At 36.9% G+C, this 24,620-nt stretch overlaps 1 protein-coding gene across 1 annotated transcript; it reads right to left on the reverse strand.

Moving 5' to 3' along the window:
• Positions 1-807: 807 nt before the first annotated feature.
• LOC110684834 (notchless protein homolog) lies at positions 808-5,407 on the reverse strand (the record flags this gene model as incomplete). Its single annotated transcript, XM_021861263.1, has 10 exons — positions 808-1,233; positions 1,336-1,422; positions 1,534-1,612; positions 1,911-2,000; positions 2,554-2,608; positions 2,692-2,834; positions 3,038-3,175; positions 3,572-3,682; positions 4,143-4,206; positions 5,187-5,407. Coding segments are annotated over 8 exons (852 nt in total), but the record flags the coding sequence as incomplete, so codon positions are not given.
• Positions 5,408-24,620: the final 19,213 nt, after the last annotated feature.

Raw genomic sequence — 24,620 nt, forward strand, 5'->3', positions numbered from 1 at the left:
TAGAGAAGCCATTGATACTCGAGAGAGATCCTTGGTATTTATTAGGGTTTGCTTTTCCCCATGTTAATTGGATTTGTATGCTAGGGGTAGATAGATAATTGCATCGATCGTAATTGTGGTGATACTTGATCTTGGATGTTTTATCACATTCTTTAGATTTATTGAGTTCTTTATATATTAGTTCTTAGAATATTTCACCATTGATTGTTACTTGCTTAGGGATAATTTGAGTCTATTTAATTAGGTGAACCTTAGTCTCTTGGGATTCGATCCTTACTTGTCCGTCTACATAGTAGTGGTCTCGTTAGGTTATTTTTGTTTGGTAAGCGACACGCCTATCATGAAGAAATCTATCTTACTTCCTATTCCAAACAAAAGCTTCTCCTTTAGATTGGGATACACTAAACGAAAAAGGTAAAAAGGCACCGGTTCAAACCCGCCCTTTGGCACCGGTTTTGAACCGTTGGGTATTTGAGGGATGCCAAATCCATGAAAATTTGGCACCGGTTTTCAACCGGTGCCAAGGAAAGCATTTAGCACCGGTTGACCGATGCTAACTACATGATTTGGCACCGGTTAATCAGTGCCAACTACATGCTTTGGCACCGGTTAAGCGGTGCCAACTACCATGGCGCCAATTTTTGTTTTTATTTTTAATACTATTGGCACCGGTTCTGAGTGAGAATCGGTGCGAAAAACCCTACTTTAGGCACCGGTTCTTCCTTTGAACCGGTGCCTAAAGTCTCAAAAAAATATTTTAAAAAAACTCTTGGCACCGGTTCTGGTCCAAACCGGTGCCAAAAATACCCAAAAAAATAAATAAAAAAATTTTTGTTTTGCATTTTTTCCACTTAAACTGATATAGAAACATTAACATATATATAAAGTTACATTTTTTCATTAAAAAAGGCTAAAATATTACAATTTTCGTCCAAAAAAAAATTTGAAGTGTCCAAAGAAAAAATTAGGTCCTTTAGAGTGGTCATGCTCGGCCACCAATCTTGGTCCTTCTTATCACCGTGGCCTACTTCTCTCATTTCCTTCCACCAGAGCTGTTCGATTAAAGCAAAACATTGTAGGACTCGATCGAGCAGTGGAGAGGACTTGCATGTCCAAGAAAAAACTGGCATCACTCAGACATTTGACAGTAGTATTTCTTGGTAGAAACCTGGATAAGTTGTCACAGTGCAAGAACACTACTAAACCCCCTGCAGAGCAACCAGAAAGCAAAGCCTGCAGATCATGAGTACGAACAGATGTCAAATGCCTATGATTTTCGCAAGGTGTTAAGAAGCTTTTCACATTTGATTTCATGATATTATCATCGAAACCTACCTTCTTTGCATGTGCCAACCCTTTTGGAAGAAGATCAAGAATCATTGCCTGCCAAATTTTTTGCCCTCTAAAGTAAATCACTGAGGTCTGTCCAATGGTAACATACAAAATTAGAGAAATGGAGAAAATAATTATTTACTGTAATTCTGAAACCCACACAAACAGATCAGACCAAGCCATTAAGTGAAGTATGTATACCCCATGTCAAACTTGGAATCGCCAGCAAAGGAAGCTCCATCACAGTATCTTAGCTTGACGCGGTTCCAATTGTAGAAGTCTGTTGTCAATATTATATAAAGAAAACTTTGAATCAATAACGCGAAACTAAACAAAGCTTTCTTAAGATTAAATCATCACTTTCACATCCTATATGCTCTAGGTTATTTTTTCACATAGAACATGTCTAATAGTTACTAAGTTGGATAAACAAGAACCTGGCCTATACACATTATAAATCATTGGAATGGATTATGATTATAAAGCAGGTTATGCAGCCAACCATACTAGCCGCCCACTAGGCTAGATAGCATGAAGGAGATCTATCATCACAGTAATAATTGAAGCAGCGCATGTACCCAGTGAGTCCAATCTAAATTAAAATTTCCAACTTCATCTGCGTGGCCTGGAAGGTCTTGTTTCAGCTTCTGCGTTCTGATATCCCATATCTAATTGAGAAGATAGGAAATCAGCAATAAACTAAATATAATCATATAAAATGCAACTAATCTCACAAGCCACACCAACATTATTATGATTAAAGACTAAATCCATCAAACAGAAATAGACCTCATCTTCATCACACAATTTGGATCTCATAATATGAAGAAACAAGGTGAACCTACAATGTCGTGATATATAGCCAGAATTTAGTTGGCTTTGTGCAAATAAGTTTAATGATATTATCACTTCATGTTAGAGTTCTAGCTTATGTTAAATGAGAGTCAACTTCTAATCCTGTATGCTGCCTGCACAAGACAGGCATCATATTTTGTGTTCATCCTTCCTCTTTAGGGGTTACTACTTACTACGGAGTCAAAATTCATATATGATTCAAGGTGATATTGCCAAATACTGAATGAAGCTTTCATGATGAAATGGGGTATCACTATCTATCAAGGTTCCCAAGGCTACAAGAGAAAAGGTGGATTGGACCCCTCTACATTTGCTGAGATAACTTCTCGTTGAAGTGGAAGTTGGATAATTGTTACTTGTACTAACCTTTAGCGTGGAGTCCTTGCTACCACTCAATAGGAGTCTGCTATCTGCAGACCAACTGCAATGGAACATAAAATATCAGATCAACAACAGCGTCCACCATATTTTTGAAAATTTGAGGAATATAGGAAAAATTCAGACCTTATTTGATAAACAGGCCCAACATGACCCCGAAAAACAGCAACAAATTTCCCCGTAACACCATTCCACAACTTAATAGATTTATCAAAGGGAGCACTTGCCACCCATTGCCCATCAGGAGAAAAGTAAACATGATTCACAAGCTGAGTGAAACAACAAATGAAAATCTTAGATGGCAACCAGCCAACAAGTAACTATTATATTATAGCCAATAAAGAAATGTGGAAAAGGAGATACAACATTGAAAATCAAATATGAGTAAACCCAGTTAGAGCTGGAACACTAAATTAGACGACAAACTACATAAGCTTTCTAAATATTAGAGGAAAAAAAATCTCAGTCTCACCTGTTGATGCCCTGTCATTCGAGCTTTAGGGTGCTTGCTTACAGAAGGTTCCCATAGAAACATGGTGAAATCATCAGAACCTGAAACCAGTCTCTCTGGAGCATCACCTCTCATTTTGTTGTATCTAGCCAAAGCAACCTTGGTTTAAACATGGAATGATAGATCAGAAACCAACTAAACTGAATTATAACAAAACAAAAAAAGGATATGAAACAGGCTCTTAGCTATGCAGTCAAGAAATATCTGTGAGCTTCTTAGTTCCTTAGAAGACTATATAAAGCAAATTAATTCTACTTTCTGTCTCAGGTGACAACTCTAACCAAAGGCCAGTTTCTATACATTCCATTTATCAGAACAATTATTCGAAAATGTGAGCTAAATACATAACTATACGAAGAAAAAAGATGGAATAATATCTATGAAAAGACTTGCGCACTCTTAGAAAAATAACCACTTGAATGACAATATGGATGACTCACAACTATAGACTCTAACTTCTGGAGCTGAAAGCATAGAGATTGAAATCTATGTTACCTCCTTCATTTCCTCTGGGGAAGAACACTTCTTTCCTGTGTGATCAAAAGCTCCGGTCCGAAGGACATACTCAGTACTAAGTGCCAGAGAATTGACCCAATGTCCATGGCCCTAACATCAAGGTTATAGTACATTAAACAATGCAATGAAGAAATTTAGGTCCAGGTAAAGAGAAGAGAACTACACATCAAACAATACTGGTGACAATTAAGGGTTAATGAATAATGTGAGGGAGTCCACTAATGGCGAAGAATCCACAGTTCCTTAAGTGACCTGCAAACTCAATACCAGAGATAACCTCACTACAACAGCACCAGGAATGCAGTTCATTGCTAACTGATGTCACACACAAAGAACATCATCAATTACAGCAAAAAAATCAGAGAAGTCATGAACACCACAAATGAAGAGAAAATCACGAAAAATTGTGATCTACGGCAAAATATAATCACAACCAATAAACATATATCTAAAAAAAAAAAGACAAACAAATAAACAAAACAAAAAGAATTGCATTCAACACACTGCAGGGTATGACTTGAAGAATCCTTGATAAAGTTGTCTAATATACCTTCAACTCACGAATTAACTTCCCCTGTTTAGTTTCCCAAACTTTTATGGTACAATCCTGAGAGCTGTTTCAGGTAAAAAAAATAAAAAATTAATTAAATAAATAAAAATACATTATATGAGCAACCAACACAATTGAGAGCTCTGGCTAGCATTACTAATTATTAAAATGATCAACAGACTAGTCAAAGACTCTCATAGTAAAAACAAGATAGTCACCATACAAAACATGGATAGTTCTTAAGACAACACAAGTGATTAGCAGTAGACTCTTTAAGGTAACTAAATTGTCTGACATATAAAACATGGAAAGCTCTTATAACAACATAAGAGATCAATAGGAAAGCAGGGGCATCATGCCACAGGCTACACGGCTACACCATCATACAAGCTTCTGCTTAAAAAAATCTGAATGACCTTGTCCAAGACATAATCACTGCGAGTTATCAGGCACTGCATTTGGAACACGAATAAGGCTTCCAACACAAACAATGACATCCCAAGGCATTAGATCTCGAACTTGTTTAACGGTTATGTCCCTCAAATTAAGCCAGAAAAATCTACATGGAGAGCTTACACCTTGATAATTTTGTCTCACTAGAAATTCATGTCCATGACCATCCTTGGAATAAGCAATTGGTAGTGAAAGCAAAGACTTGAAAATACTTATATCAGACATGGTAAATAGTGGAACCCAATAATTTTTGAACCATGGTAAACTACTAATCAACCAAATCTATGCTACAACTTAAATAACATAAATTATTAAAAATTGAAATCAAGACCAAATATACAAAATTATTCAAAGCAGAAAAATGAACTTGATCAAAATGCTACTTCAAATCGATCATTCAAAACCACAACAAAAATACCAAGAAATTGCATCCCACAACAAATCCATCTAAAAACAACCAAAAATCCATCTAAAAACAACTAAAAATCGGATACCCATAACCACAATCAACCAAAGCCCTAATTTCAAAACTAAAATAACAAAAACTCAACCAAATTATAAAATTATTCAACATCATAAGATAACCTTAACCTCGAAAGAGAGTATAATAATGGGGTAAGAACAAAAACTTTGGGTTGTCGCAAGACAACAAAGGAGGAGGAGGCGGGACGCCGTGAAGAAGAAGAGAGAGAGGTGCCACCTGAAACTCTAAAAATCCAATAACCAATCGCGACCACCGTCACATCGCCTTGATGCCGTGAAGAATGAAGATAGAGTGTTGTGGTGGTGGAAAGGGGTGCGTAGTGGTGGAGTCAAGAGGGAAATGGGGAAAGGTAGAAGGAGAAAGGAGAAGCAAGTTACAGATCGAGGAAAAGGAATTGAAAAAGAAAGACGCAAGTTACGTACGTTGGAATAACCTAACCCGGGTTTTTTTTTTTCTCAAATATGGCACCGGTTTGAACCAGTGCTAATTAACATAGTTGGCAAATCGATGCCAACTCTATGCCATACTTACTATTTTTTTTTTAAAAAAATAAGTTGGCACCGGTTTGAACCGGTGCTAATTAAATGATTGGCACCGATTTTGGTTGGAATCGGTGCCAACTCTGAATTTTTTAATCCCGCCCATTTCTTTTGTCACCGGTTCTTGGGGGGGGTGCCTATTTCATTTTCTCTACTAGTGATATAAGCCAACCAAGGAAGAACTTGAAGCTCATGATGCCAAAATAAGGGTACATAGGAACAACAATAAGAAAGGGATAATTTCATTATTCCCATCTTACAATCAAACCCTTAATGGACAATTCCTTAGGGAGGGAGAGAACTACCCATGCTATGACTTTCCATAACCACTAGTTCTTGAAGGTATCAAGAAGCCTGGATTCAAGTTTTTTTCCGATTGCTACTTCTTGAATGATGACTTAAGTGTCACTCAATCAAAACACCCAACTCCAGGGTGTTATGATAAGCAAGCCTTTAACTTGCTATTTGGACTAGAGCAAAACCACGTCGATGTCAAAACCAATCAAAACACTATCCAAGATGAAGCTTTTGACCCTACTTTGTTGATCACCCCTTTAAATAATACCTTCGAGCATGGATGGAGAAAGACCTTTAAATGGACTAACCACAAGGGTGACAAGATAGAAATCACCAATGCAAAGGACAAATGTTTGAAGAATCCGATGACGAGTCTAGTTTAGATTTTAAGGAAGCTGAGAATTCAGGCCTTGTGGCCATTATTGAGTCTTTACTTTCTAGTTCTAAGGACGAGGATCCCAAAAAGGATTCCTCTCTTGATGTACATTCTTTTAATTTCAATCAGACGAGCTCTACTTCCGAGTATATGCCTTCTCTTGAATCTTTTGAATGCTATAATAATCAATCTAACCAAAATGATGATATTAATAAATTGATTGAATTAATGAATGAACGAGAACAAAAGAATCTTGTGATTGAAGAAACTGAAACGATCAATATAGGAACAAACGAAAACAAGAAAGAAGTCAAAATTAGCCTAACCTTAAATCCGGAAGAGCGATCGACTCTCATATCGACACTTAAAGAATTTGAAGACGTGTTTGTTTGGTCATACAAGGACATGCCTGGAATAGATAGGGAAATTGCGGAACATACCATTCCCTTGAACCCTATGTCTAAACCAGTAAAAAAAACTTCGACGGATGAAACCTGACGTTGCTATAAAATTAAAAGAAGAAGTACAAAAACAATTAGATGCCGGTTTCATTCGCATATGTAATTACCCAAAATGGGTAGCAAACATCGTCCCACTCCCTAAAAAGGATGGACGAGTTCGCATGTGTGTCAACTTTAGGGACCTCAACAAAGTCAGTCCTAAAGACGATTTCCCTTTACCACATATTGATATATTGGTGGATAATACGGCTGAACACGCGATGTTATCCTTCATCGATGAAGAAAAGACATGCTTTGTTACTCCTTGGGGTACTTATTGCTACACAGTTATGTCATTTGGTCTTAAAAATGCAGGAGCTATGTACCAGAGAACAACTACGACTCTCTTGCATGATATGATGCACAAAGAAACAGAGGTATATGTGGATGATATGATTGTAAAATCCATAGATAGAATGGATCATACAAAAGCTTTACGCAAATTCTTTGCACAAATTAAAGAGTACAAGATGAGATTGAACCCACAAAAATGCACTTTCGGGGTAACTTCCGGCAAGTTACTCGGATACGCCGTAAGCACATATGGCATTGAGATCGATCCCTTGAAAATAAAGGCAATAGTTGACATGCCTCCCCCACAAACAGAAAAACAAATTAGGGGGTTTATTGGTAAATTACAGTACATTAGTCGATTCATTAGTAAGTTGACAATGACTTGTGAGCCAATATTCAAAAAAATGAGAAAAGAAGAAAAACATGAATAGGACGACCAATGTCAAGAGGCCTTTGAGAAAGTAAAAAACTATCTCAAAAGTCCTCCAGTTTTAGTACCACCACTACCCAAACTACCTCTTAGACTTTATATCACTGTCATGGACTTGGCCACAAGGGCCATGCTCGCACAAGAGGTAGATAAAATAGAGCGTGCAATATACTACATAAGTAAAAAAATTATCCAACATGAAACAAAATATAGCACTTTAGAAAAAACGTGTCTAGCATTAGTGTGGGCAACTGAAAAACTACGATATTACATGCTCCCCCACACCACTCATGTGATTTCTCAACACAATCCAATAAAGTATTTGTTTGAACAACCACCCATACAAGGAAGAATATCCAAGAGGTTGGTGATGTTGGCCGAATTCGAACTCAAATATATTCCTGAAAAATCAATAAAAGGAAAAGTAAAATCCGATTTTCTGGCCCAACATCCTATTCAAACAAGTCCTGAAGAAACCACTCATCTTCTGGATGAAGAAATTCTCATGACCTAAGATGACAAATGGGTAATGTACTTCGATGGCGCATCCAACCAAAAAGGGTATGGCGTAGGAGTATTACTCATAAGTCCAAAGGGAGCACATACTCCAATCCCTGCCAAATTAGACTTTGAGGCTACTTATAATGCCCAGAATGTGAGGCGTGCATTGTTGGATTAAAAGCAGTAGCTAGCATAGGTGTGCAAAAATTAGAGATATATGGTGATTCCAATCTAATAATAAATCATATACTCAAAAAATGGAAAATCAAAAACTCCACAATGATATTATACCAAGCACACCTAGAGAAACTCATCGAGCAATTTGATTATATTGATTTTAAATATCTCCTAAGGAATGAAAATAAATTTTCCGATGCGCTAGCAAAATTTACCTCAATGATCAACATTCCTGATCAATTAAATATGATGCCATTATGAGTTGAAAGAAGAGATGAATTAGCTTATTGCAACACAATAAAGGAATTAAATGACATCGTAGGGGAAAGCCCCTGGTATGATCATATCCTCCAATATATTACTCATGGCACATATCCTGCAAATACTTCATCTAAAGACCAACGCACCTTGAGAACGCTCGCAGCCCATTATGGGATGGTTAATGGTCGATTATGTAAAAAAGGGCCAATTGGTCAAAGCTTATTATGTATAGACCAACCCGAGACCACACGCCTTATGGAGGATACTCACAAAGGTGTTTATGGACATCACATGAATGGAAAAATGCTCGCTAATATAATCTCACGTTTAGGGTACTTTTGGTCCACAATGTAACATGACTGCATTCAATATGTCAAGAAATGTCCAAAGTGCCAAATGTTTGCTAACTTACAACACCTTCCACCATCCAAACTATAGAATCTCACTTCCCCTTAGCCATTCTCAACTTGGGGAATTGACATTATTGGTAAAATTTTTCCAACAGGAACGGAAGGGCACGAGTACATATTAGTAGCCATCAACTACTTCACTAAGTGGATCGAGGTTGCCTCTTACGTTAATATCACTTCTAAACATGTTGCAAAGTTTCTCGAACGAAACATATTTTGTAGATATGGAGATCCACACGAACTAATTAGTGACCAGGGATCTCAATTCAAAGCATAAGTTGAATCCTTCTTGGCTCGTTGCAAAGTAAAACATCACCATTCTTCCCCACATCGACCTCAAATGAATGGAGTAGTAGAATCGGCAAATAAAAACATAACAATCATCATTAAGAAAATGGCAGAACATTATAAAGGCTGGCCGAATAAACTACACTTTGCTCTTTGGGGTTATAGAACGTCCATATGAACTTTTATAGGAGTAACTCCATACTCCTTAGTTTTCGGCATGGACGCAATTCAACCAATTGAACTGAAAAATTCCATCCATATGCATCGTACTCAAAAGTAAGCTACCAAAAGCTGAATGGGTTTGAGCTAGGTATGAAAAGCTTTTATTCCTCGACGAATGATGAATAAAAGCTTTGCATCATGTACAATTCTACCAACAACGCATTGCGCGACATTTTAACAAACGGGTACGACGCCGTAATATTAAAGAAGGTGACTTTGTACTAAAAGAGGTTTGAGGTCCTCCAACTGATCCACGAGGGAAATTTAAACCCAATTGGATAGGACCATACCGCGTAATCGAAATTCTATCAGGGGGGCAGTTAGATTAATGGATATTCGTGGCGATGAAATCCGTCAACTAATAAACATTGATCGCCTTAAAAAATACTACATATGAATTCCGGATAAACTCGTTCATTCAAATATTCTAAATCAAATTTCATAGCATTCAAACCAAAGATTCTAAGTGCTATAAATTTTACCGAACTCCACGATAAAATTCATTACACTTGGAGGGGGGGTGTAGATCAATAAAAATTATATACAAAATCAACTAATAAACATTGATCGCCTTAAAAAATACTACATATGAATTCCGAATAAACTCGTTCATTCAAATATTATAAATCAAATTTCATAGCATTCAAACCAAAGATTTTAAGTGCTATAAATTTTACCGAACTCCACGATAAAATTCATAACACTTGGGGGGGGGGAGATCAAAAAAAAATAAATACAAAAAAAATATTCTCGCTTAAGTGTTTCAAATTTTAACAAACCATACGGTAAAATTCACAACACTTAGGGGGGTAGACAAAAAAAAAAAAAAAAAAAAAAAAAAAGAGGTCAATCAAAACGAGTCGTTCAAGTGTTCGGATTTTTTCGAACTCCACGAAAAAATTCCTCACACTGGGGGGGGTAAATAAGATATAAAAAAAAAATTCACTCGTTTATTTTAAACCTTGGTAAGAAAAACAAAAAAAGAAGCGAAACACTCGCAACACAGGTGCCGCGCGTAACTCACAAGGTTGCGCTAGGCTGCCGCGTGCAACTAAATTAGTTGCGCGCAGTAGGCACACGCGACTCCCATCGTTGCGCACGCCACCTGATGTCGAACTGTGAACCTTAAGTTTTACGCTTGAAGAAAATTAAACACGATTTTTACTAGCGATAAAACAAAGAAGTATTCAATTCTTATGTATATTCGGAAAACAAAAATTAAACTTTGATTTTAATTATTGAACATGTTTGATTAATTTTTCATTTAAATCCTACACGTAGGATTAAAGAAAAAACAAAACAAAACAAATAAAAAAAAAAATTGCACAAGAACTACGCAAGACTTGATTTTGTGATACAAATACGTATGGCAATCTTTGATCCGGTCAAATAAAACAACAAAATTAAATAAAAGTGCTCTTTTATTCCTAAACATAAATGCGTTCAAAAGTACATCATAGAACTTAGATAGTGATAATAAAAAAAACTTATAGTAGTGATTACACTTTATTAAAAAAAATGTACTACTAATAATATTGTATAACACCTTAAGGTTTTACTATATCCTCAATCGTGATACTCGAAGGAGGAGTATTATCCATTGCAGAAACCTTAGAACTTTCGCCTTCTCGCTTCTTCTTGAACCACACATTATTCTTCAATTTGGGAATAGGAGCCCTTTCTACCTTTTTCCCCTTCTCTTTGGATTTTGAAGGAGCCTTTTTTCGAGGATTTGAGGATGGCTCTTTTATTTTTATTCCTTGTTGTGCAAGTTTGGAGCAACCTTCCTCTTAGGTTCTCTTGGACGAGCCTTATGAGATGTGGAAAAAATCCAGTTTTCTCCTCACTCCTTCATTTTTGGCCATTAGTAGGAGTAGTGGTGGCTGATTGCACTAAAGGCTTAGGTGGATTACGAGCCAAAGCGCCTTGATTTTGTTGACGAGCCTTATTCAATTCTCTATTGTCAGCCACATTCATCCAAGCCTTGTTAAAGGAAGATAAAACTATGCTTACAGTGGGATTTTGCACTACCCACTTAGGAAGGCTAGTTCAATACTCAATCCAATGGGGAATTCTTTCGGCCTTAAAATTCACATCCTTGGGAGCATCACAGTCTTGTGAAGGGATAAGTTGTTTCATCCCGTATTGTCTCATAACCCTGGAAGGAAATATGTAAGTAGTACTAGAAAGGCCTAAAAGGCAAATATAGGGACAATTACAACTATTCCCAACCAAATTACTTATGTTCCACCAAGGAACCACAAGGCGTATGTTAGGAACCCCATAACAGAAAGAGGCCGTCCATTCTTCTTCATTCTTATGCTTGTAAAGAATGCGACGACCAGGGAACGATCTCACTCCATTGGCCTCAAGATTTTGTGGCCGATCAACTATTTGCAAGTACTCCACGAGCCAAATCTAAAAAAAAAAATCGAAAAGTTAGATTGTGAATACTGCAACAGCAGGTGGCGCGCGCAACAGATAAGTCGCGCACGCCATCCGCGCGCAACTATGGAAGTTGTGCTGGGCATACCAGCGCAACCTCCACAGTTGCGCGCGCTAACGAGTACTTTGAAAAAAAAAATGTACGTGTAAAAGGAAAGGACTACTTCCGGTGAAACCGTTCTCGTTTGGATCTTCTCTAAGCCGATTTAAGCAAAGCACAGTTTCCGCCAAGGCCAGTGAAGCGGGTGAATAACACCCCTCTATATGCTCTACTATGGACACCATTGAATAATCTCCATATTCTTTGCCTATCCTAAGTAAACAAATGACAACAAGACAAAAACATAAAGCACGAATTTTAAAACGTTGTTTAGTCAAATTGTTTCGAGGAGTTACAAAATGTTCGATGAATTGAATTAAATTCACGCCATGCTCCATATCAATTTTGGCAATATCATTGTCATTCAAGCCAAAAAATTGTTGAAAAGCAGGTTTGGAATCTAACAAGTTAGGGGCATAAGTCACAGGGAGAGTATTTGTAGGGAAACCTAGTAGAGCTTCGAACTCGCCAGGTAATGGGTTTATTTCATCCCCTTTGAAGAGGAAAAGCTGGTGGTTGGAATCCCAATGGTTAACAGCAACATGAAGAAAACCAAAGTTAATGTTGAGTTGCATATAACTTAGTAGGGCGTCAAGGTGGTATATTTTAAAAGCTAACTTATCCTTACTAGAAAAGGAGGTGACCCTTTGTTTCAATCATTGCTCAAAATTTTTCACTATTTTAATATTAAATATTCTTTTGAATAATACTAATTGTTGGTGTCGAATGAATGTAAGATGGGCAAAAGCCTAGACGTAACCGTGTTTAAATAAACCAAAACGATCCGATTTTTGGCAAAATACGCTCAAAGGAAAGTTCACCCGTAGATGTCGTATGCAACTCAACCAATTGCGCACAACATCCACGCACAACTCATTCTCCTACGCTCGGCGTCGGCATGCAACTCATGCAGTTGCGCGTCTAGTCTGCCGCAACGAATTTTTGGTTATTTTCGTATTTTGCTTAATGAATATCGGAAATTTTATTACGATTTTATGATTAACTCACACGCTTGCCTTTTTTTGTTATTACTTACTTCCTTCCCCTTTCCTTTTTTATTTTATTTTCCTTCTATTATTTTATTTATTTTCCTTTTCTTTTTCCTTTTTTTTTCTTTTGTTTCTTTTTCTTATTCTTTTCCTTCTTCATTTCTTTTTCCTTATTCCTTTCCCCGCTTTCTTTTACTTTCCTTTTTTTTCGTTCTTTTTTTGAGGGGGGCAAGTCGGGAACCATTTCCTTCCCTCGGAAATTTTCGTATAATTTTTGCGCAAATATTTATGGAAAATAAAATACGATAAAAAAAACAAAAGGCGATATATACAAAATACTTCGTATGTACAAAAATCGTATGTATAAAAATGATGATAAAAATATATACATTTCCCATAATTTAAAAAAAAAATATACACAATGGGATCAGGGAGTTCGGCGACTCCCGGAAGGCTGCTGCACACCCTACAAAATCCAAATCAAAGATTAATACACGTTCATGTAATAACTTTGATGAAATAAAAAAAGAGAAGAAAGAAAATAAAAATTACCACAACCATCTGATAATCACGGCATGACAAAGCCACAAGGGCCCTCCGGTAAGCAGCTAGGAAAGCTCGAAGGGTCCTCACCATGCCGTTCACGGTCTCCCGCGGAACCTGTTCCAAAAAATTATTAAGTTATAAAAACGTGTATGATAGATAAAAATTTATGTACATATGCAAAACAAAACATGCCGGCTCAACCGTCTATGGGACAAACGGTATGTGCTCATCCTCCGTTGTCGGAAGAGTCTCATGAATCACCGATCCAAAAGCATCGTTATACCAGATCTCTGCCACAGGAGGCACCCAACCACCCAGCTCGACCCTCTACAAAAAAATGATAAACAAGGGGTCAGTATCCGAACGCCAAGAAAAAAATAATAATAATAATGTATAAATCTAGAGAAAGAAAGACTAACCAGAACGAAAGCTGGAAATGGGGTCAGCCTGGATGCAACAAACGCCTGGTAAGATGCTCTAGGCAGCATCAGCTGCTCCGTAGGATAACCAAGGATAGCATGAGCTCGATCCTCGGTAGACAACATATCCGGATGTAGCATCCAGATCGGAGGGTCTGCAGGAACCAAAGGCTCCTAGGATGAAAACTACCAGACGACGCGCTTGCCTAAAAACCACGCGTCTGTCTGGTGAAACAAAGAGAGTCCCTAATAGAGCGCCCAAAAATAGCAACGAACAGCGCCTGCCCGGACGGCCTCAAGGTTCCCCACGACCAAGCCCCAAGGTCGAAGGTCGACCTAAAAAACACAACTTCATGTCAAAAAAATGGTGAGGATTAAAACAAAGAAATATGGACATATGTTGTTAAAACTATACTCACCGACGCACGAATCGCCGAATGAATCATCTAGCAAAATTTGCCGGCTGCAGTAGCTCGTTTTTTCCTTATTATGGCCAAACAATGGCCAATAGGGAAACGAGTCGGCCAAGTATCCTGGGGGCTAAGAAAGGCAGGTACGAGTACCCCCATGCCTAAAGAAGCAAACAAAACATAATTAGCTTAAAAAGAACAGTGGAAGAAATAATAAAAGATATGTAAAAATAAAAAGGAATGAACACGCACCTCAAGAATACGGCAGTGCCATGAAATGGAGATCCGGGGCACCTCAGTAGCTGCCGCGGAATCCATCACCCGAGTCGTCTTGCCCATAACAGTAAGCATACGGGCATACGACACTTCCGCCCAGCTCAGGTTACCTACTTGCTCCAACTTACTAAGGCAATTAAGTAAACTGATGGCGAAACGCTTTCCCCGATCACTCGGAATAGTGACAGAAAGGACGTGAGCAATGTATATCCGAGCCAGCTGCTCAGGAGTACACTGTCGGTCAACCTCATTAGCCGACAATTCATCGGCAAGAACCGAGTATGGACAGGACTGCGCATACACGTGGGGGGTCGCCGTAAGACGATCCCCCACGAGGCCACGCAGTCTCTCGTCTAACCCCTTCACGTTTTCCAAAATCACGGGCTCGCCTCCGAAAAGAAAACCCGTGATCATGGAGAAATCGTAAGGGGTAACCGTCATCTCTCCCCACGGGAAGTGAAAAGTATTGGTGGAATCCTACCAAAACTCCAACAACCCGCGAAGGAAAGCTAGTGACGCAGGCTGACTCGATAGATCCCGAAGAGCTGCTAGTTGGGGACCAACCCCCGAAAGCTCTATCACCTCCCTCTCTACCTCGGATAAGCTCTCAAACCGACCTCTCAGGTCACTCAAACTATACAGGCGCATGCTAGGCTCACTCTTAAAAAGGGAAATTCGATTATGACGGGTTTGAAGAGAAACAGAAAAAAGAAAATTTAGAAAATAAAAAACGCAAAGAAACTCACTATGTCGCGCCAACCTCGAAATGTAACATGGTGATCCGGGTCCCATTAAAGGACCTGCGGATCCCAGTTGGGAGGAGCCTCCTAAACCACCTCCTTGTGACAATGCGCTTAGCACCGACGCGCCGCTCTCGGCCTTTCTCGCGAGCACGTGTCACCCTCTTTCGAGGCCGAACCACCTCGTCCGGAACTGGTCCTCCTAAAACCTCCTCGACATCAACAAACGGGGTGGTGGGGTTCCATGCTATAATCGATGGAATTTTGAAAAATTACACGATTGAATATATTTTCTTAGTCCTAAAAGAAACGTAAGGACACATCCTAGACCCATTTCGGCAGCATAACGGCTGCAAAAAGGGCAAAACACTAAGTCGAATACCACCCAATACAAATCCTAGACCCATTTCGTCAGCATGAGCTAATTGTAGGCATAACACTATAATTCATCTCATAAACAACAAGTATAACCAATTGAGCAAACAAAACAACAAGATTCGAACTAAAAATTGAAGAAAAAATGCAAAAAACGAACTTGAATGGAAACATGCTCATACAAGGTTCGATACTTAACCATTTTTCATGAAATTTGTTGCAAAACGCTCCATAAACATAGAATAATAACATATAACAAAAAATTTCAAGAATTATGGACCGAATCAAAAACCCCCAAATAGGGTTCTTCAATTCGGTTCGAAATTCCCCAAATTCGGCCAAAAATGAGCAAAAATAACAAGAAAACTTACATTGGAATTTGACAAACACAAGTGGGATGCTAGATCTCTTTTCATTGGCTTCAAAAAGCAACGAAAATCGATCTTTTTAGAGAGAGAAAAAGTCGAAAATGAAGAAAAGAGGAAAAAGAGAAAATGAACTGAAATCGCGCTCTTCGATCTTCTTTATACTGTTTAAATGTCGCGTGCAACTCGCTAAGTTACGCGTGACATACCAGCTCAACTCAGACACTTGCGCGCGCCTGTCAGCGCGACTTACTGAGTTGCGCGGGGATATTAGTCACTTAAAAAAACCGGTATCCGGATTTTGATCCGTTTAAAATTTTTTCTAACGCTTTTGTGCGTAGACGTATTAACGCGCGAATCATCAAAATCCTTTTAAATTGCTTTGCATTTTGTAGTTTATTTTCTTCTTTGATAGTTTTTTGCATCATCATGCACGCACACCGTGCTTTGTGCCTGCCTCAAGCATAAATTTTGGATGTTTTTCGTGAAGCGGCTTAAAATATCCCGTAGTGGTGCTTCATGTAAGAGCTCCCATAGACAGTTTGGCATTTTCCTGTACTGCCCTTTTAGAAATGTCTTATTTTTCGTATTTTTGGCGTCCATAACAAAAATACTGCGTATCGTACAACGTAAAATCATATGGCATATATGCTGCATAAAATTGCACTAGCAATTTGATCTGCCTCCCATAAAAAATGGTAGAACTTCTGTTTCCGTTAAGGCGTTAGCTTAAACGAGTCGACGAGCGCGCTGAACCATCTAGATCAGACGCGCCCCATTGGAAGCAAATACGGTTAGCTAGGAAGCAATCTAGCTTTACCAGACAGTTAGGGTGTCCGTCCACCCCCTGTATGAAGAGCGGCCCTACTGAAGCCGCACCCATTTAGATACGTGCCCCCAGTGCTGAGACACGTGTTTCATCTTGTGGACAAAAATGCTGAGAGAGTTACCGATTTTCCTCTCTCTCACTGGATTTGGATATGTGCCTCCAGTCCTGAGACACGTGTTTCTATCCTGTTGACATCGAGTATTTGTTTTGGCAGCATATGTCAATATTTATTCAAGTGTTAGGCTACAAATGCCAAAGCACCCCCATTTTATCATCTTTACTTTGCTAAAATCAGGGACTAGAGTTCCGATGAAAGATCGAGGGACTTTAGACCGCAGATGACATATTGAGAGGGTATCATCCCCTGTTAATCTTTTTAAACCCGGTACCTTCTCATAACATGACATCACCCAGGACAACCTTTACTTGTAAAAGCGTTCTATGCTAACAAAGGGTCAATATAGATTCATTCGCACATTAAAACCAGAAAAAACCTTTTCTGGTCTTAGCAGCTACTTGTCTTGAACACTTAGCGAATCGAGAATAGTTTCGACATTCTCAACACAACTGAAAGATTCATTATCCCTAAGGAACTTTGCTGAATGAGTCTTAGATTCATTTCCTTCGCTACTTTGATCATCGTCTATTCTAGACTTTATCAAAGTGGGGGCTAAATGTAGACATCTGCTTTTGGTCCCCTGTCCCGACCGAAAGTGCTATGACGATAAATAATTCCATCTTAATGCTAGATCGGAGTAAGGAATGCTTATGGACTACTGATTAAGGCCTAAATACATAAAACCAACTAACTTGATCCAAACGAAATGAACCAAAGGTTGTTAATACTAAGCCCGATCAGAAATTAGGCTTGATCTTGAGATTAAACCTAATTTTGACGGATTTAGAAGTGCCTATGTTAAAATCTAGGGCAGCCGTAGGTAAACCCGCACACAAATCAAGGAGTCGCGCTGGCTGGCGAGCGCAACTCACAAAGTTACGCGTGATACCTAGCGCAACCTCCAGAGATGAGCTTGCAGAAGATTCAGATTTTCATAATATGCTGAATCGAATCTTACCACAAAGCCACGCGCAAGACCAGAGGTTGCGCTGCCTAGTGTAGCACGACCAAATCAATTGCGCTCAGCAACCGCGCGCAAGCTATTGAGTTGCGCACGCCACCTACTACGGCAGAATGTCTGAAACCCTAAACTCACCCATTCCCTATAAATAGAGGTTCAATACGAGCTTTGAACACATAAAAATTAGCCTAAAAAGTCAGCAGTAACTTTGTGAACTTATGCAATAGTCATCCCTCTCGCCCTAAACACTCACCCTTTTGATTGTTTTGTTCTTACGGTGGAGGTTCCCGAACAAGGAGTCCATAAGTTTTCTAAAGGAAGATCTAGCAAGGAAAAGTGGTAATAAATTTCCAAGCACTTAGATAAATCACCTTTCTTTTCTTGCTTAAACAACTTTTAATTAATTAATTAGTGTTGTTTGGTCACCTTAAATAAACATTAATTAATTAATTTCACATAGTATTCTTACGTTAATCAAGACTAGAATTTAAATAATTAAATGATTGTTTTATCACCTTAACCAAGGCGGATATTGTTTATTTCTTGCTCTTTTCACGAATTGGAATAACAAAAAATAATGACATTTGTTGCAATGTAATCTTTATGTGATCAATGCTTGTAAATAAAATCAACTAACTTAGTTTTACGTATCACGTTGCATATATTGTTTGGTGATGAAATTGAGAAAAAGGAAGAGCTGGTAGAGGCCGCACTTGGGCTAGAATAGTGATTCCTCATCTCCCTAAAAGGAACGTTATTGTAGTACCCTCGCTCCCGAACTCATTTTTGGTACAAGTAGACTAATTTGGGTATGGGTAAACTTATGATTCATACTAAATATTCCCTGAACTCTACTTGGGAGACAAGCATGAACTAGGTTTATGAGTTTTCCTAAAACTCATTAGCAACTCCTTACTAGTTCCTTACAAAAAAGCGTAATGATAGAATCAATTCTAATTCAAGATCCCCCAAACAGTCAGGAATTCAAATCCTAACACACCTTAAAAAAGTGTAAAGTCGTAGGGTTTAAAGGGCCATGGGCATAGAGGAAGAGGATCCCCTACGACCGGCACACCCTCCTCATAGAAAGTAGAAATTTGTAACCTTGATAAACAATTCATATATATCAAGGGGTTATTAACTCGGGTTAACTACTGTTAGTTTACACTAGTCCTTCACCTTACAGGCTTACTCGGATCAGGAACAATCGAAAAAAGCCAGACTAGAGCGGATCTCTCCCCCTTCTCTCTCTCTCTCTCTCTCTCTCTCTCTCTCTCTCTTCCCCTAGTTTTCTTTCTCCTCCTTTAACATTCGATTTCATTAATCAATGGCGGAAAGTATGCCTGTTAAAAAACTTGAAAACCGAAATTTAAAACTGAAACTTTAAAAGCCCAATTCCGCAGCCCATTTTCCCCTTCATATATAAACCTTTAAAATAGAAACTCTAATACCTTTTCCTTTTCTCATTTTTTCACTCTCAGTCTCTCACTAAGGCAACCTTAGATCTAATCCTGACCATTTCCCAATTTCCCGTGACACTTTCTCAGTCACCGACCACCGGCTCCACCGCTCTAACTTAATTCTCACTCTCTGTCTTCGACGGTCCACCGCTCCTCTGCTCCCTTTGTCATTCAGTTCCTCTTAAAGGAAGACTTTGATTTTTTTAATTTAAAATTTAGAGGATTGGAACAATGGTATTAACTCTTGCTAAGTGAAAGATTTATGGAAATAATTTAAGAAATTTCAAAATGGAAACGACTTTATGAAAAATCTATTTGGGGATTACCTTCAATTATCATGCTCATATCAATAAATCAGTCCAATTCAATTGTTTCTTAAATATGCGTTAATGCAGTTGATGGGATTTGCTTGTTATATTTTGGTTTGCTTGAATTTCTATTAAATTATTAGGGCTTCACTATCCCTAAATTTCCTGTTCATTTTCTTCATAATCTGGTAAATGCTCTTTAAATTTCTTGAATTAATCCAGTTTGGATTTGCTTGAATTTCGATTAATTATTAGGGTTTCACTTCCCCCAAAACAACAGACTTGAAAAAATTCGGTTAGGTTTGGATTTAATTTCCAAAGCCGAATTAAAACGGTGTGGATTGGATTACACTGAATCCAAATTCGGTTTGGATTTAATCAGTTTCAAAATTCCAAAACCAAATTAACTCGGTTTGAATTCGGTTTGGTGCAAATCGAACTTTCACCCCTAGATGTGCCACGTATACCCCCATTCTTGTACTAACACCACACCACATACATCATCATTCAACAACTTTTGTTTTTATGTCATGGTTAACTAAAAATGCATACAAAGAGCTTTGAATACCTAAAACAGATTGTGCATGCATTGAACACATTAATAGTAAAATAAATAAATAAATAAATAAATAAATAATTAAAATAAAAACCAAAAATAGGTAAGGATGGGAATCGACCTCACGACCTTCACTTTAGAGAAGGATCTCATCAAACCACTGAACCAAAGATTATCTATTTCAGCATTAATATTTTATAACAAATTATTAGCTTTAGGTTTCCAAACAAATTTGGGCCCGTGCCACCGCTCAGCCTGCACTTAGCCTTATTGAATGAACACCACACTTACCATACCATCTTAATTAGCTAGAAATAAATTATTTTCTACCGATTCACGGAATTTTGTAAATACATATTCGAATGTAAAATAAAAGGAAAAATCATCCAAAATTATTTGATATTGTCATTTATTTATTACTTTTTCTGTTTCTATTTACTTGACCAATAGCTTTTGGTACAATATTCAAGGAAAGGACAAAAAAAATTGTATTTGGTGCACATAACTCCCCTTATTATCCTCAAAAGTTGTTCCCACATGCACTTTATGAGGGTATTTTAGAGAATTTGTCTATCAAAAGCTTACCTAATAAAGTATGGGTCCAGTGCTAGCCCCGAAGGTTGTTTTTAGGAGCGACCGCCCATGGCCCAGCTGAGATGGGGGTCCAAAAATTAAAATGTTAGTATAGGTTAAGTAAAACTATTTCACAAACTTCACATAAATTTGAGTTTGGTTTGTTGGTTTGTGCTTCATGTTGTTGCACATGTTGCATGAGATCGAATCCTATTTTCTTTTTATTCTTTCAATATATCATCTTTCTTTATTTCTATTCCCCTTCTATTTCTAAATCATTTTGATTTTACTCTATTTCTTTTTTTAGTTACTCAATTCGTCATCAAATCAACTCGACATTATATATCTTTCTTGAAAATAATTTTTCTTTCGTATGCTAAAATTTTTATGTTATATGATCTTTTGTAAATATACTAAAAGTAGTAACTTCTTATACATTAACTAGTTTGCCACAAATATTATACTAGATTTATGATAGAATAATACTTAAATGAATCATATTATAAAGTCTTTTTATTAACGTAAATATATAAGTTCTGTACTTTTTATTAAGCAGATTTAAATATTTATTAGAAAATGATATCTAAAACTAGTACATGTAAAAATCAATTATGAATACATGATCTATAGATAACGTCTAAGTAATTATATATTTCTACACCGTAGAGTATATAATAATCCTTACACCCCCATAAAACGCTACGTTCCATATACACCCCACTACCCTAACCAAAACTGCCACTAATTTCTCCACTACCCCACATATTTATACAAAAAATTAAAAAAAAACACAAATAATTCAAATGATCATTTTATACTCTCTCTCCATTTTCTATCTCCATTTCTCTCTCATCTTTGTTTCAAAATCAACAATAATGTCCGATATCTATAGGGAATATTTCAAACATCAACTTTGAGCCCCACTGTGATCATGCATTTAAGCATGGTGGCGTCCAAAGGAAAAGAAGCTAGAGATAAAAGAATCGCCAACAAGTTTTAGGAACTTGTAAACCGTCCACGGGTGTGAAGGTTACACCCCATTCACGATCACGGAGATCGCTAACTCTATAGTGGTCCGGAACCATGACTGGATATTCGGGGATGATGGTACAAATTCAACCTAAAAGAGATTGAACCCGCCCTAAATCGGTCTCTACTTTTTTTTCATGATATCCATGTGCGCTTTCCGATCAACATACATCTAACAAGTTAGCCCTAAACCTGTTTAATAATCTATATTGGTTGATTATTAATGTACAAATAAACCTATTATTGGGGATCACTTGAATTAAAATCATGTTAAACCTAAAACCAAATTATTAATTATCTTATTAGGCTTGATTTCAAGTACAAATTCCCTTTCAACCTACTAGAAAGGGCGTGATAAAGCAATAGCAATAAATCATGAATAATCAAGCAACATAATAATTATTAATTGACACAACAATCATTATAATCAAAACATCATCAAAACATGATTAGTAGCAAGATCCTAAGCATGATACTAAACAGATCAATAACAAACCCTAGCATGTCACTAAATAATAAAGATCAAAGCAATAGCCTAAACATGATACTAGGAACATGAAATAGAAATCACAAAAGCATCCTAACATGATACTAGCAAGCATGATAACATTAGAAATATTAATTAAGCATCCTAACATGATACTAGAATTAAAATAATATTCTAAGCATGATTTCTATATCAAAGGAATAAACATTAGGGAGATCAAATTACTCACTTTGATCAATGCCTCGTATCTCTTTCTATTAAAACAATACACACGTTAGTAACTTCAAGAAAGGAATAAATCAACAAAGTAAATCAAATAAGAATAATTAAAATATAGATTAGGGACCAAACCCTGAGAAATATCAATCTTTCACGACGAGGTCGAAAGCAACTACGAGAAGGGCTTGGAGTATTCAAGTCTCGCAAAGGACGTATGGTGTTGGGATGTGTTTAGGCTAAGGATAAGAGAGAGAGGGAGATAGAGAGAGAAAGAGAGAGAAAAGCTTATAGCTTAGAGAAGGATTTATATGATGATTATTGGTGATCAACTTGTTGATGATTGAAACGGGGTAAAAACACCTCTATTTATAAGAAAAAAGAGGGTTGAAAGATAAAAAAAGAGTCAGAATCCGACTCGGAGTAAAATAGGTTTCCGTCGCGATGCGATATTTCCGTCACGACGCGATATTTTCGTTGCGACGCGATATGTCCATTGCTCAGCGATATTTTTCAAAAGATAGAATCCGTACGGAATCTGACTTCCAATCAAATTGGGTTCATCGTATTTCCGTACGCATTCTAGTTTTATCAGAATTAAATCTATTGAAAAACAAGTGTTTTATCCGAAGTAGAATTCTAAAATTTTTATCTTTTCAAAAATAGGATAAATTAGAACCTTCTAGAGGATTCTAGAAGCTAATAATAAATCCTAAGAGACTTAGGAATGATGTTTAAGTTTAATGGACCCTCCACATGGTCATTGGGTCGTAGGTAAGGTTCGGTTTGGGCACGATTTAGTATTTGGCCATAACTTCTTTGTTATAACTCGGATTTGGGCTTATAATATATCGTTGGAAAGCTCTTATCAAATGCCATCCAAATACACAATCATTGTACCAAGATTATGGACCAAACTAAACTGGTTTGGACGTTTTTATAAAGATGACACGAAATGAATGATTTTAAGGACACGAAATGAATGATTTTGGGTTTAAAGGCACGAAATAAATGATTTTGGCTTAAAACATTTTAAGAAAGGTTAGAAATGGTCGAGGTTAAAGGGAAATTCACGAGACTCTTCAACTCTTCACCTAACTCAATAATTAAAGACTTGAAAGGTACTCATCACTGGGTTTGGTTTTTGGGGAGACACAATCAGGTGTCTACAATATCATAGACGAAATTGCTCAATCGCAAAAAAATTTACCAAAAAATCAGCAAAATTCAAACGAGTAAGTATAATATAATTGCTCATGTTTATGATATTTGCAAGTGTTTTTTTGTAATCAAACGAGGGGAAAAAGTAAACCCTAATTTTTTGGTATTTTTTGTGATTGTGTTTCGGGAAACAAACTGAAACTTCATGCGTTGAAAATTTATTAGTGTAAGTATTTATGGTAATTATTTTTCAATTTCGAAGTGTTTATGTTAGAAATAAGAAAAAATGTCAACTAATTGCTTCGATTTGATTCTCAGACCGAAGGGAGATGTTTCAGAGGCGAAAAATAATGATTCTGCATAGTACGCATGATTTAACTTAAGCTTATGATATTTGCAAGTTTTTATTTAAAAATATTATTAAAAAATTTTGAAATATAAAAACAGAGACGATGATGATACCTCTGCAACAAAAACTGGAAAAAAAACCCAAAAAAAAAAAAAGAAACGAACAAACATTTTCTGTTGCAGATCAAACACTTTTAAAGGATATAAAAATGTCAAGTGGCATAGAAACAATGCTAGAATTGTAATACCCTGTATTTTTTAAACATATTTTCTACTCAATTAATTAATTAGTATTTTCTAAAAAGGTTATTTTAGTAATTCATTCTATTATTTGAATTTTGGAGCCAAAATGGTATTTGAATTTTGGCGCCAAAAACATTTCAAAAATCAATTATTATTTTGGATTTTGGATAAGATTTAATATCCATTTATTTTATTTTAAAAATCGGATTATATATATATATATGTATATATATATATATATATATGTATATATATATATATATATATATATATATATATATATACATATATA

The sequence above is a fragment of the Chenopodium quinoa genome, unplaced genomic scaffold (genome assembly GCF_001683475.1).
Source record: "Chenopodium quinoa cultivar QQ74 unplaced genomic scaffold, ASM168347v1, whole genome shotgun sequence".
NCBI lineage: Eukaryota > Viridiplantae > Streptophyta > Magnoliopsida > Caryophyllales > Amaranthaceae > Chenopodium > Chenopodium quinoa.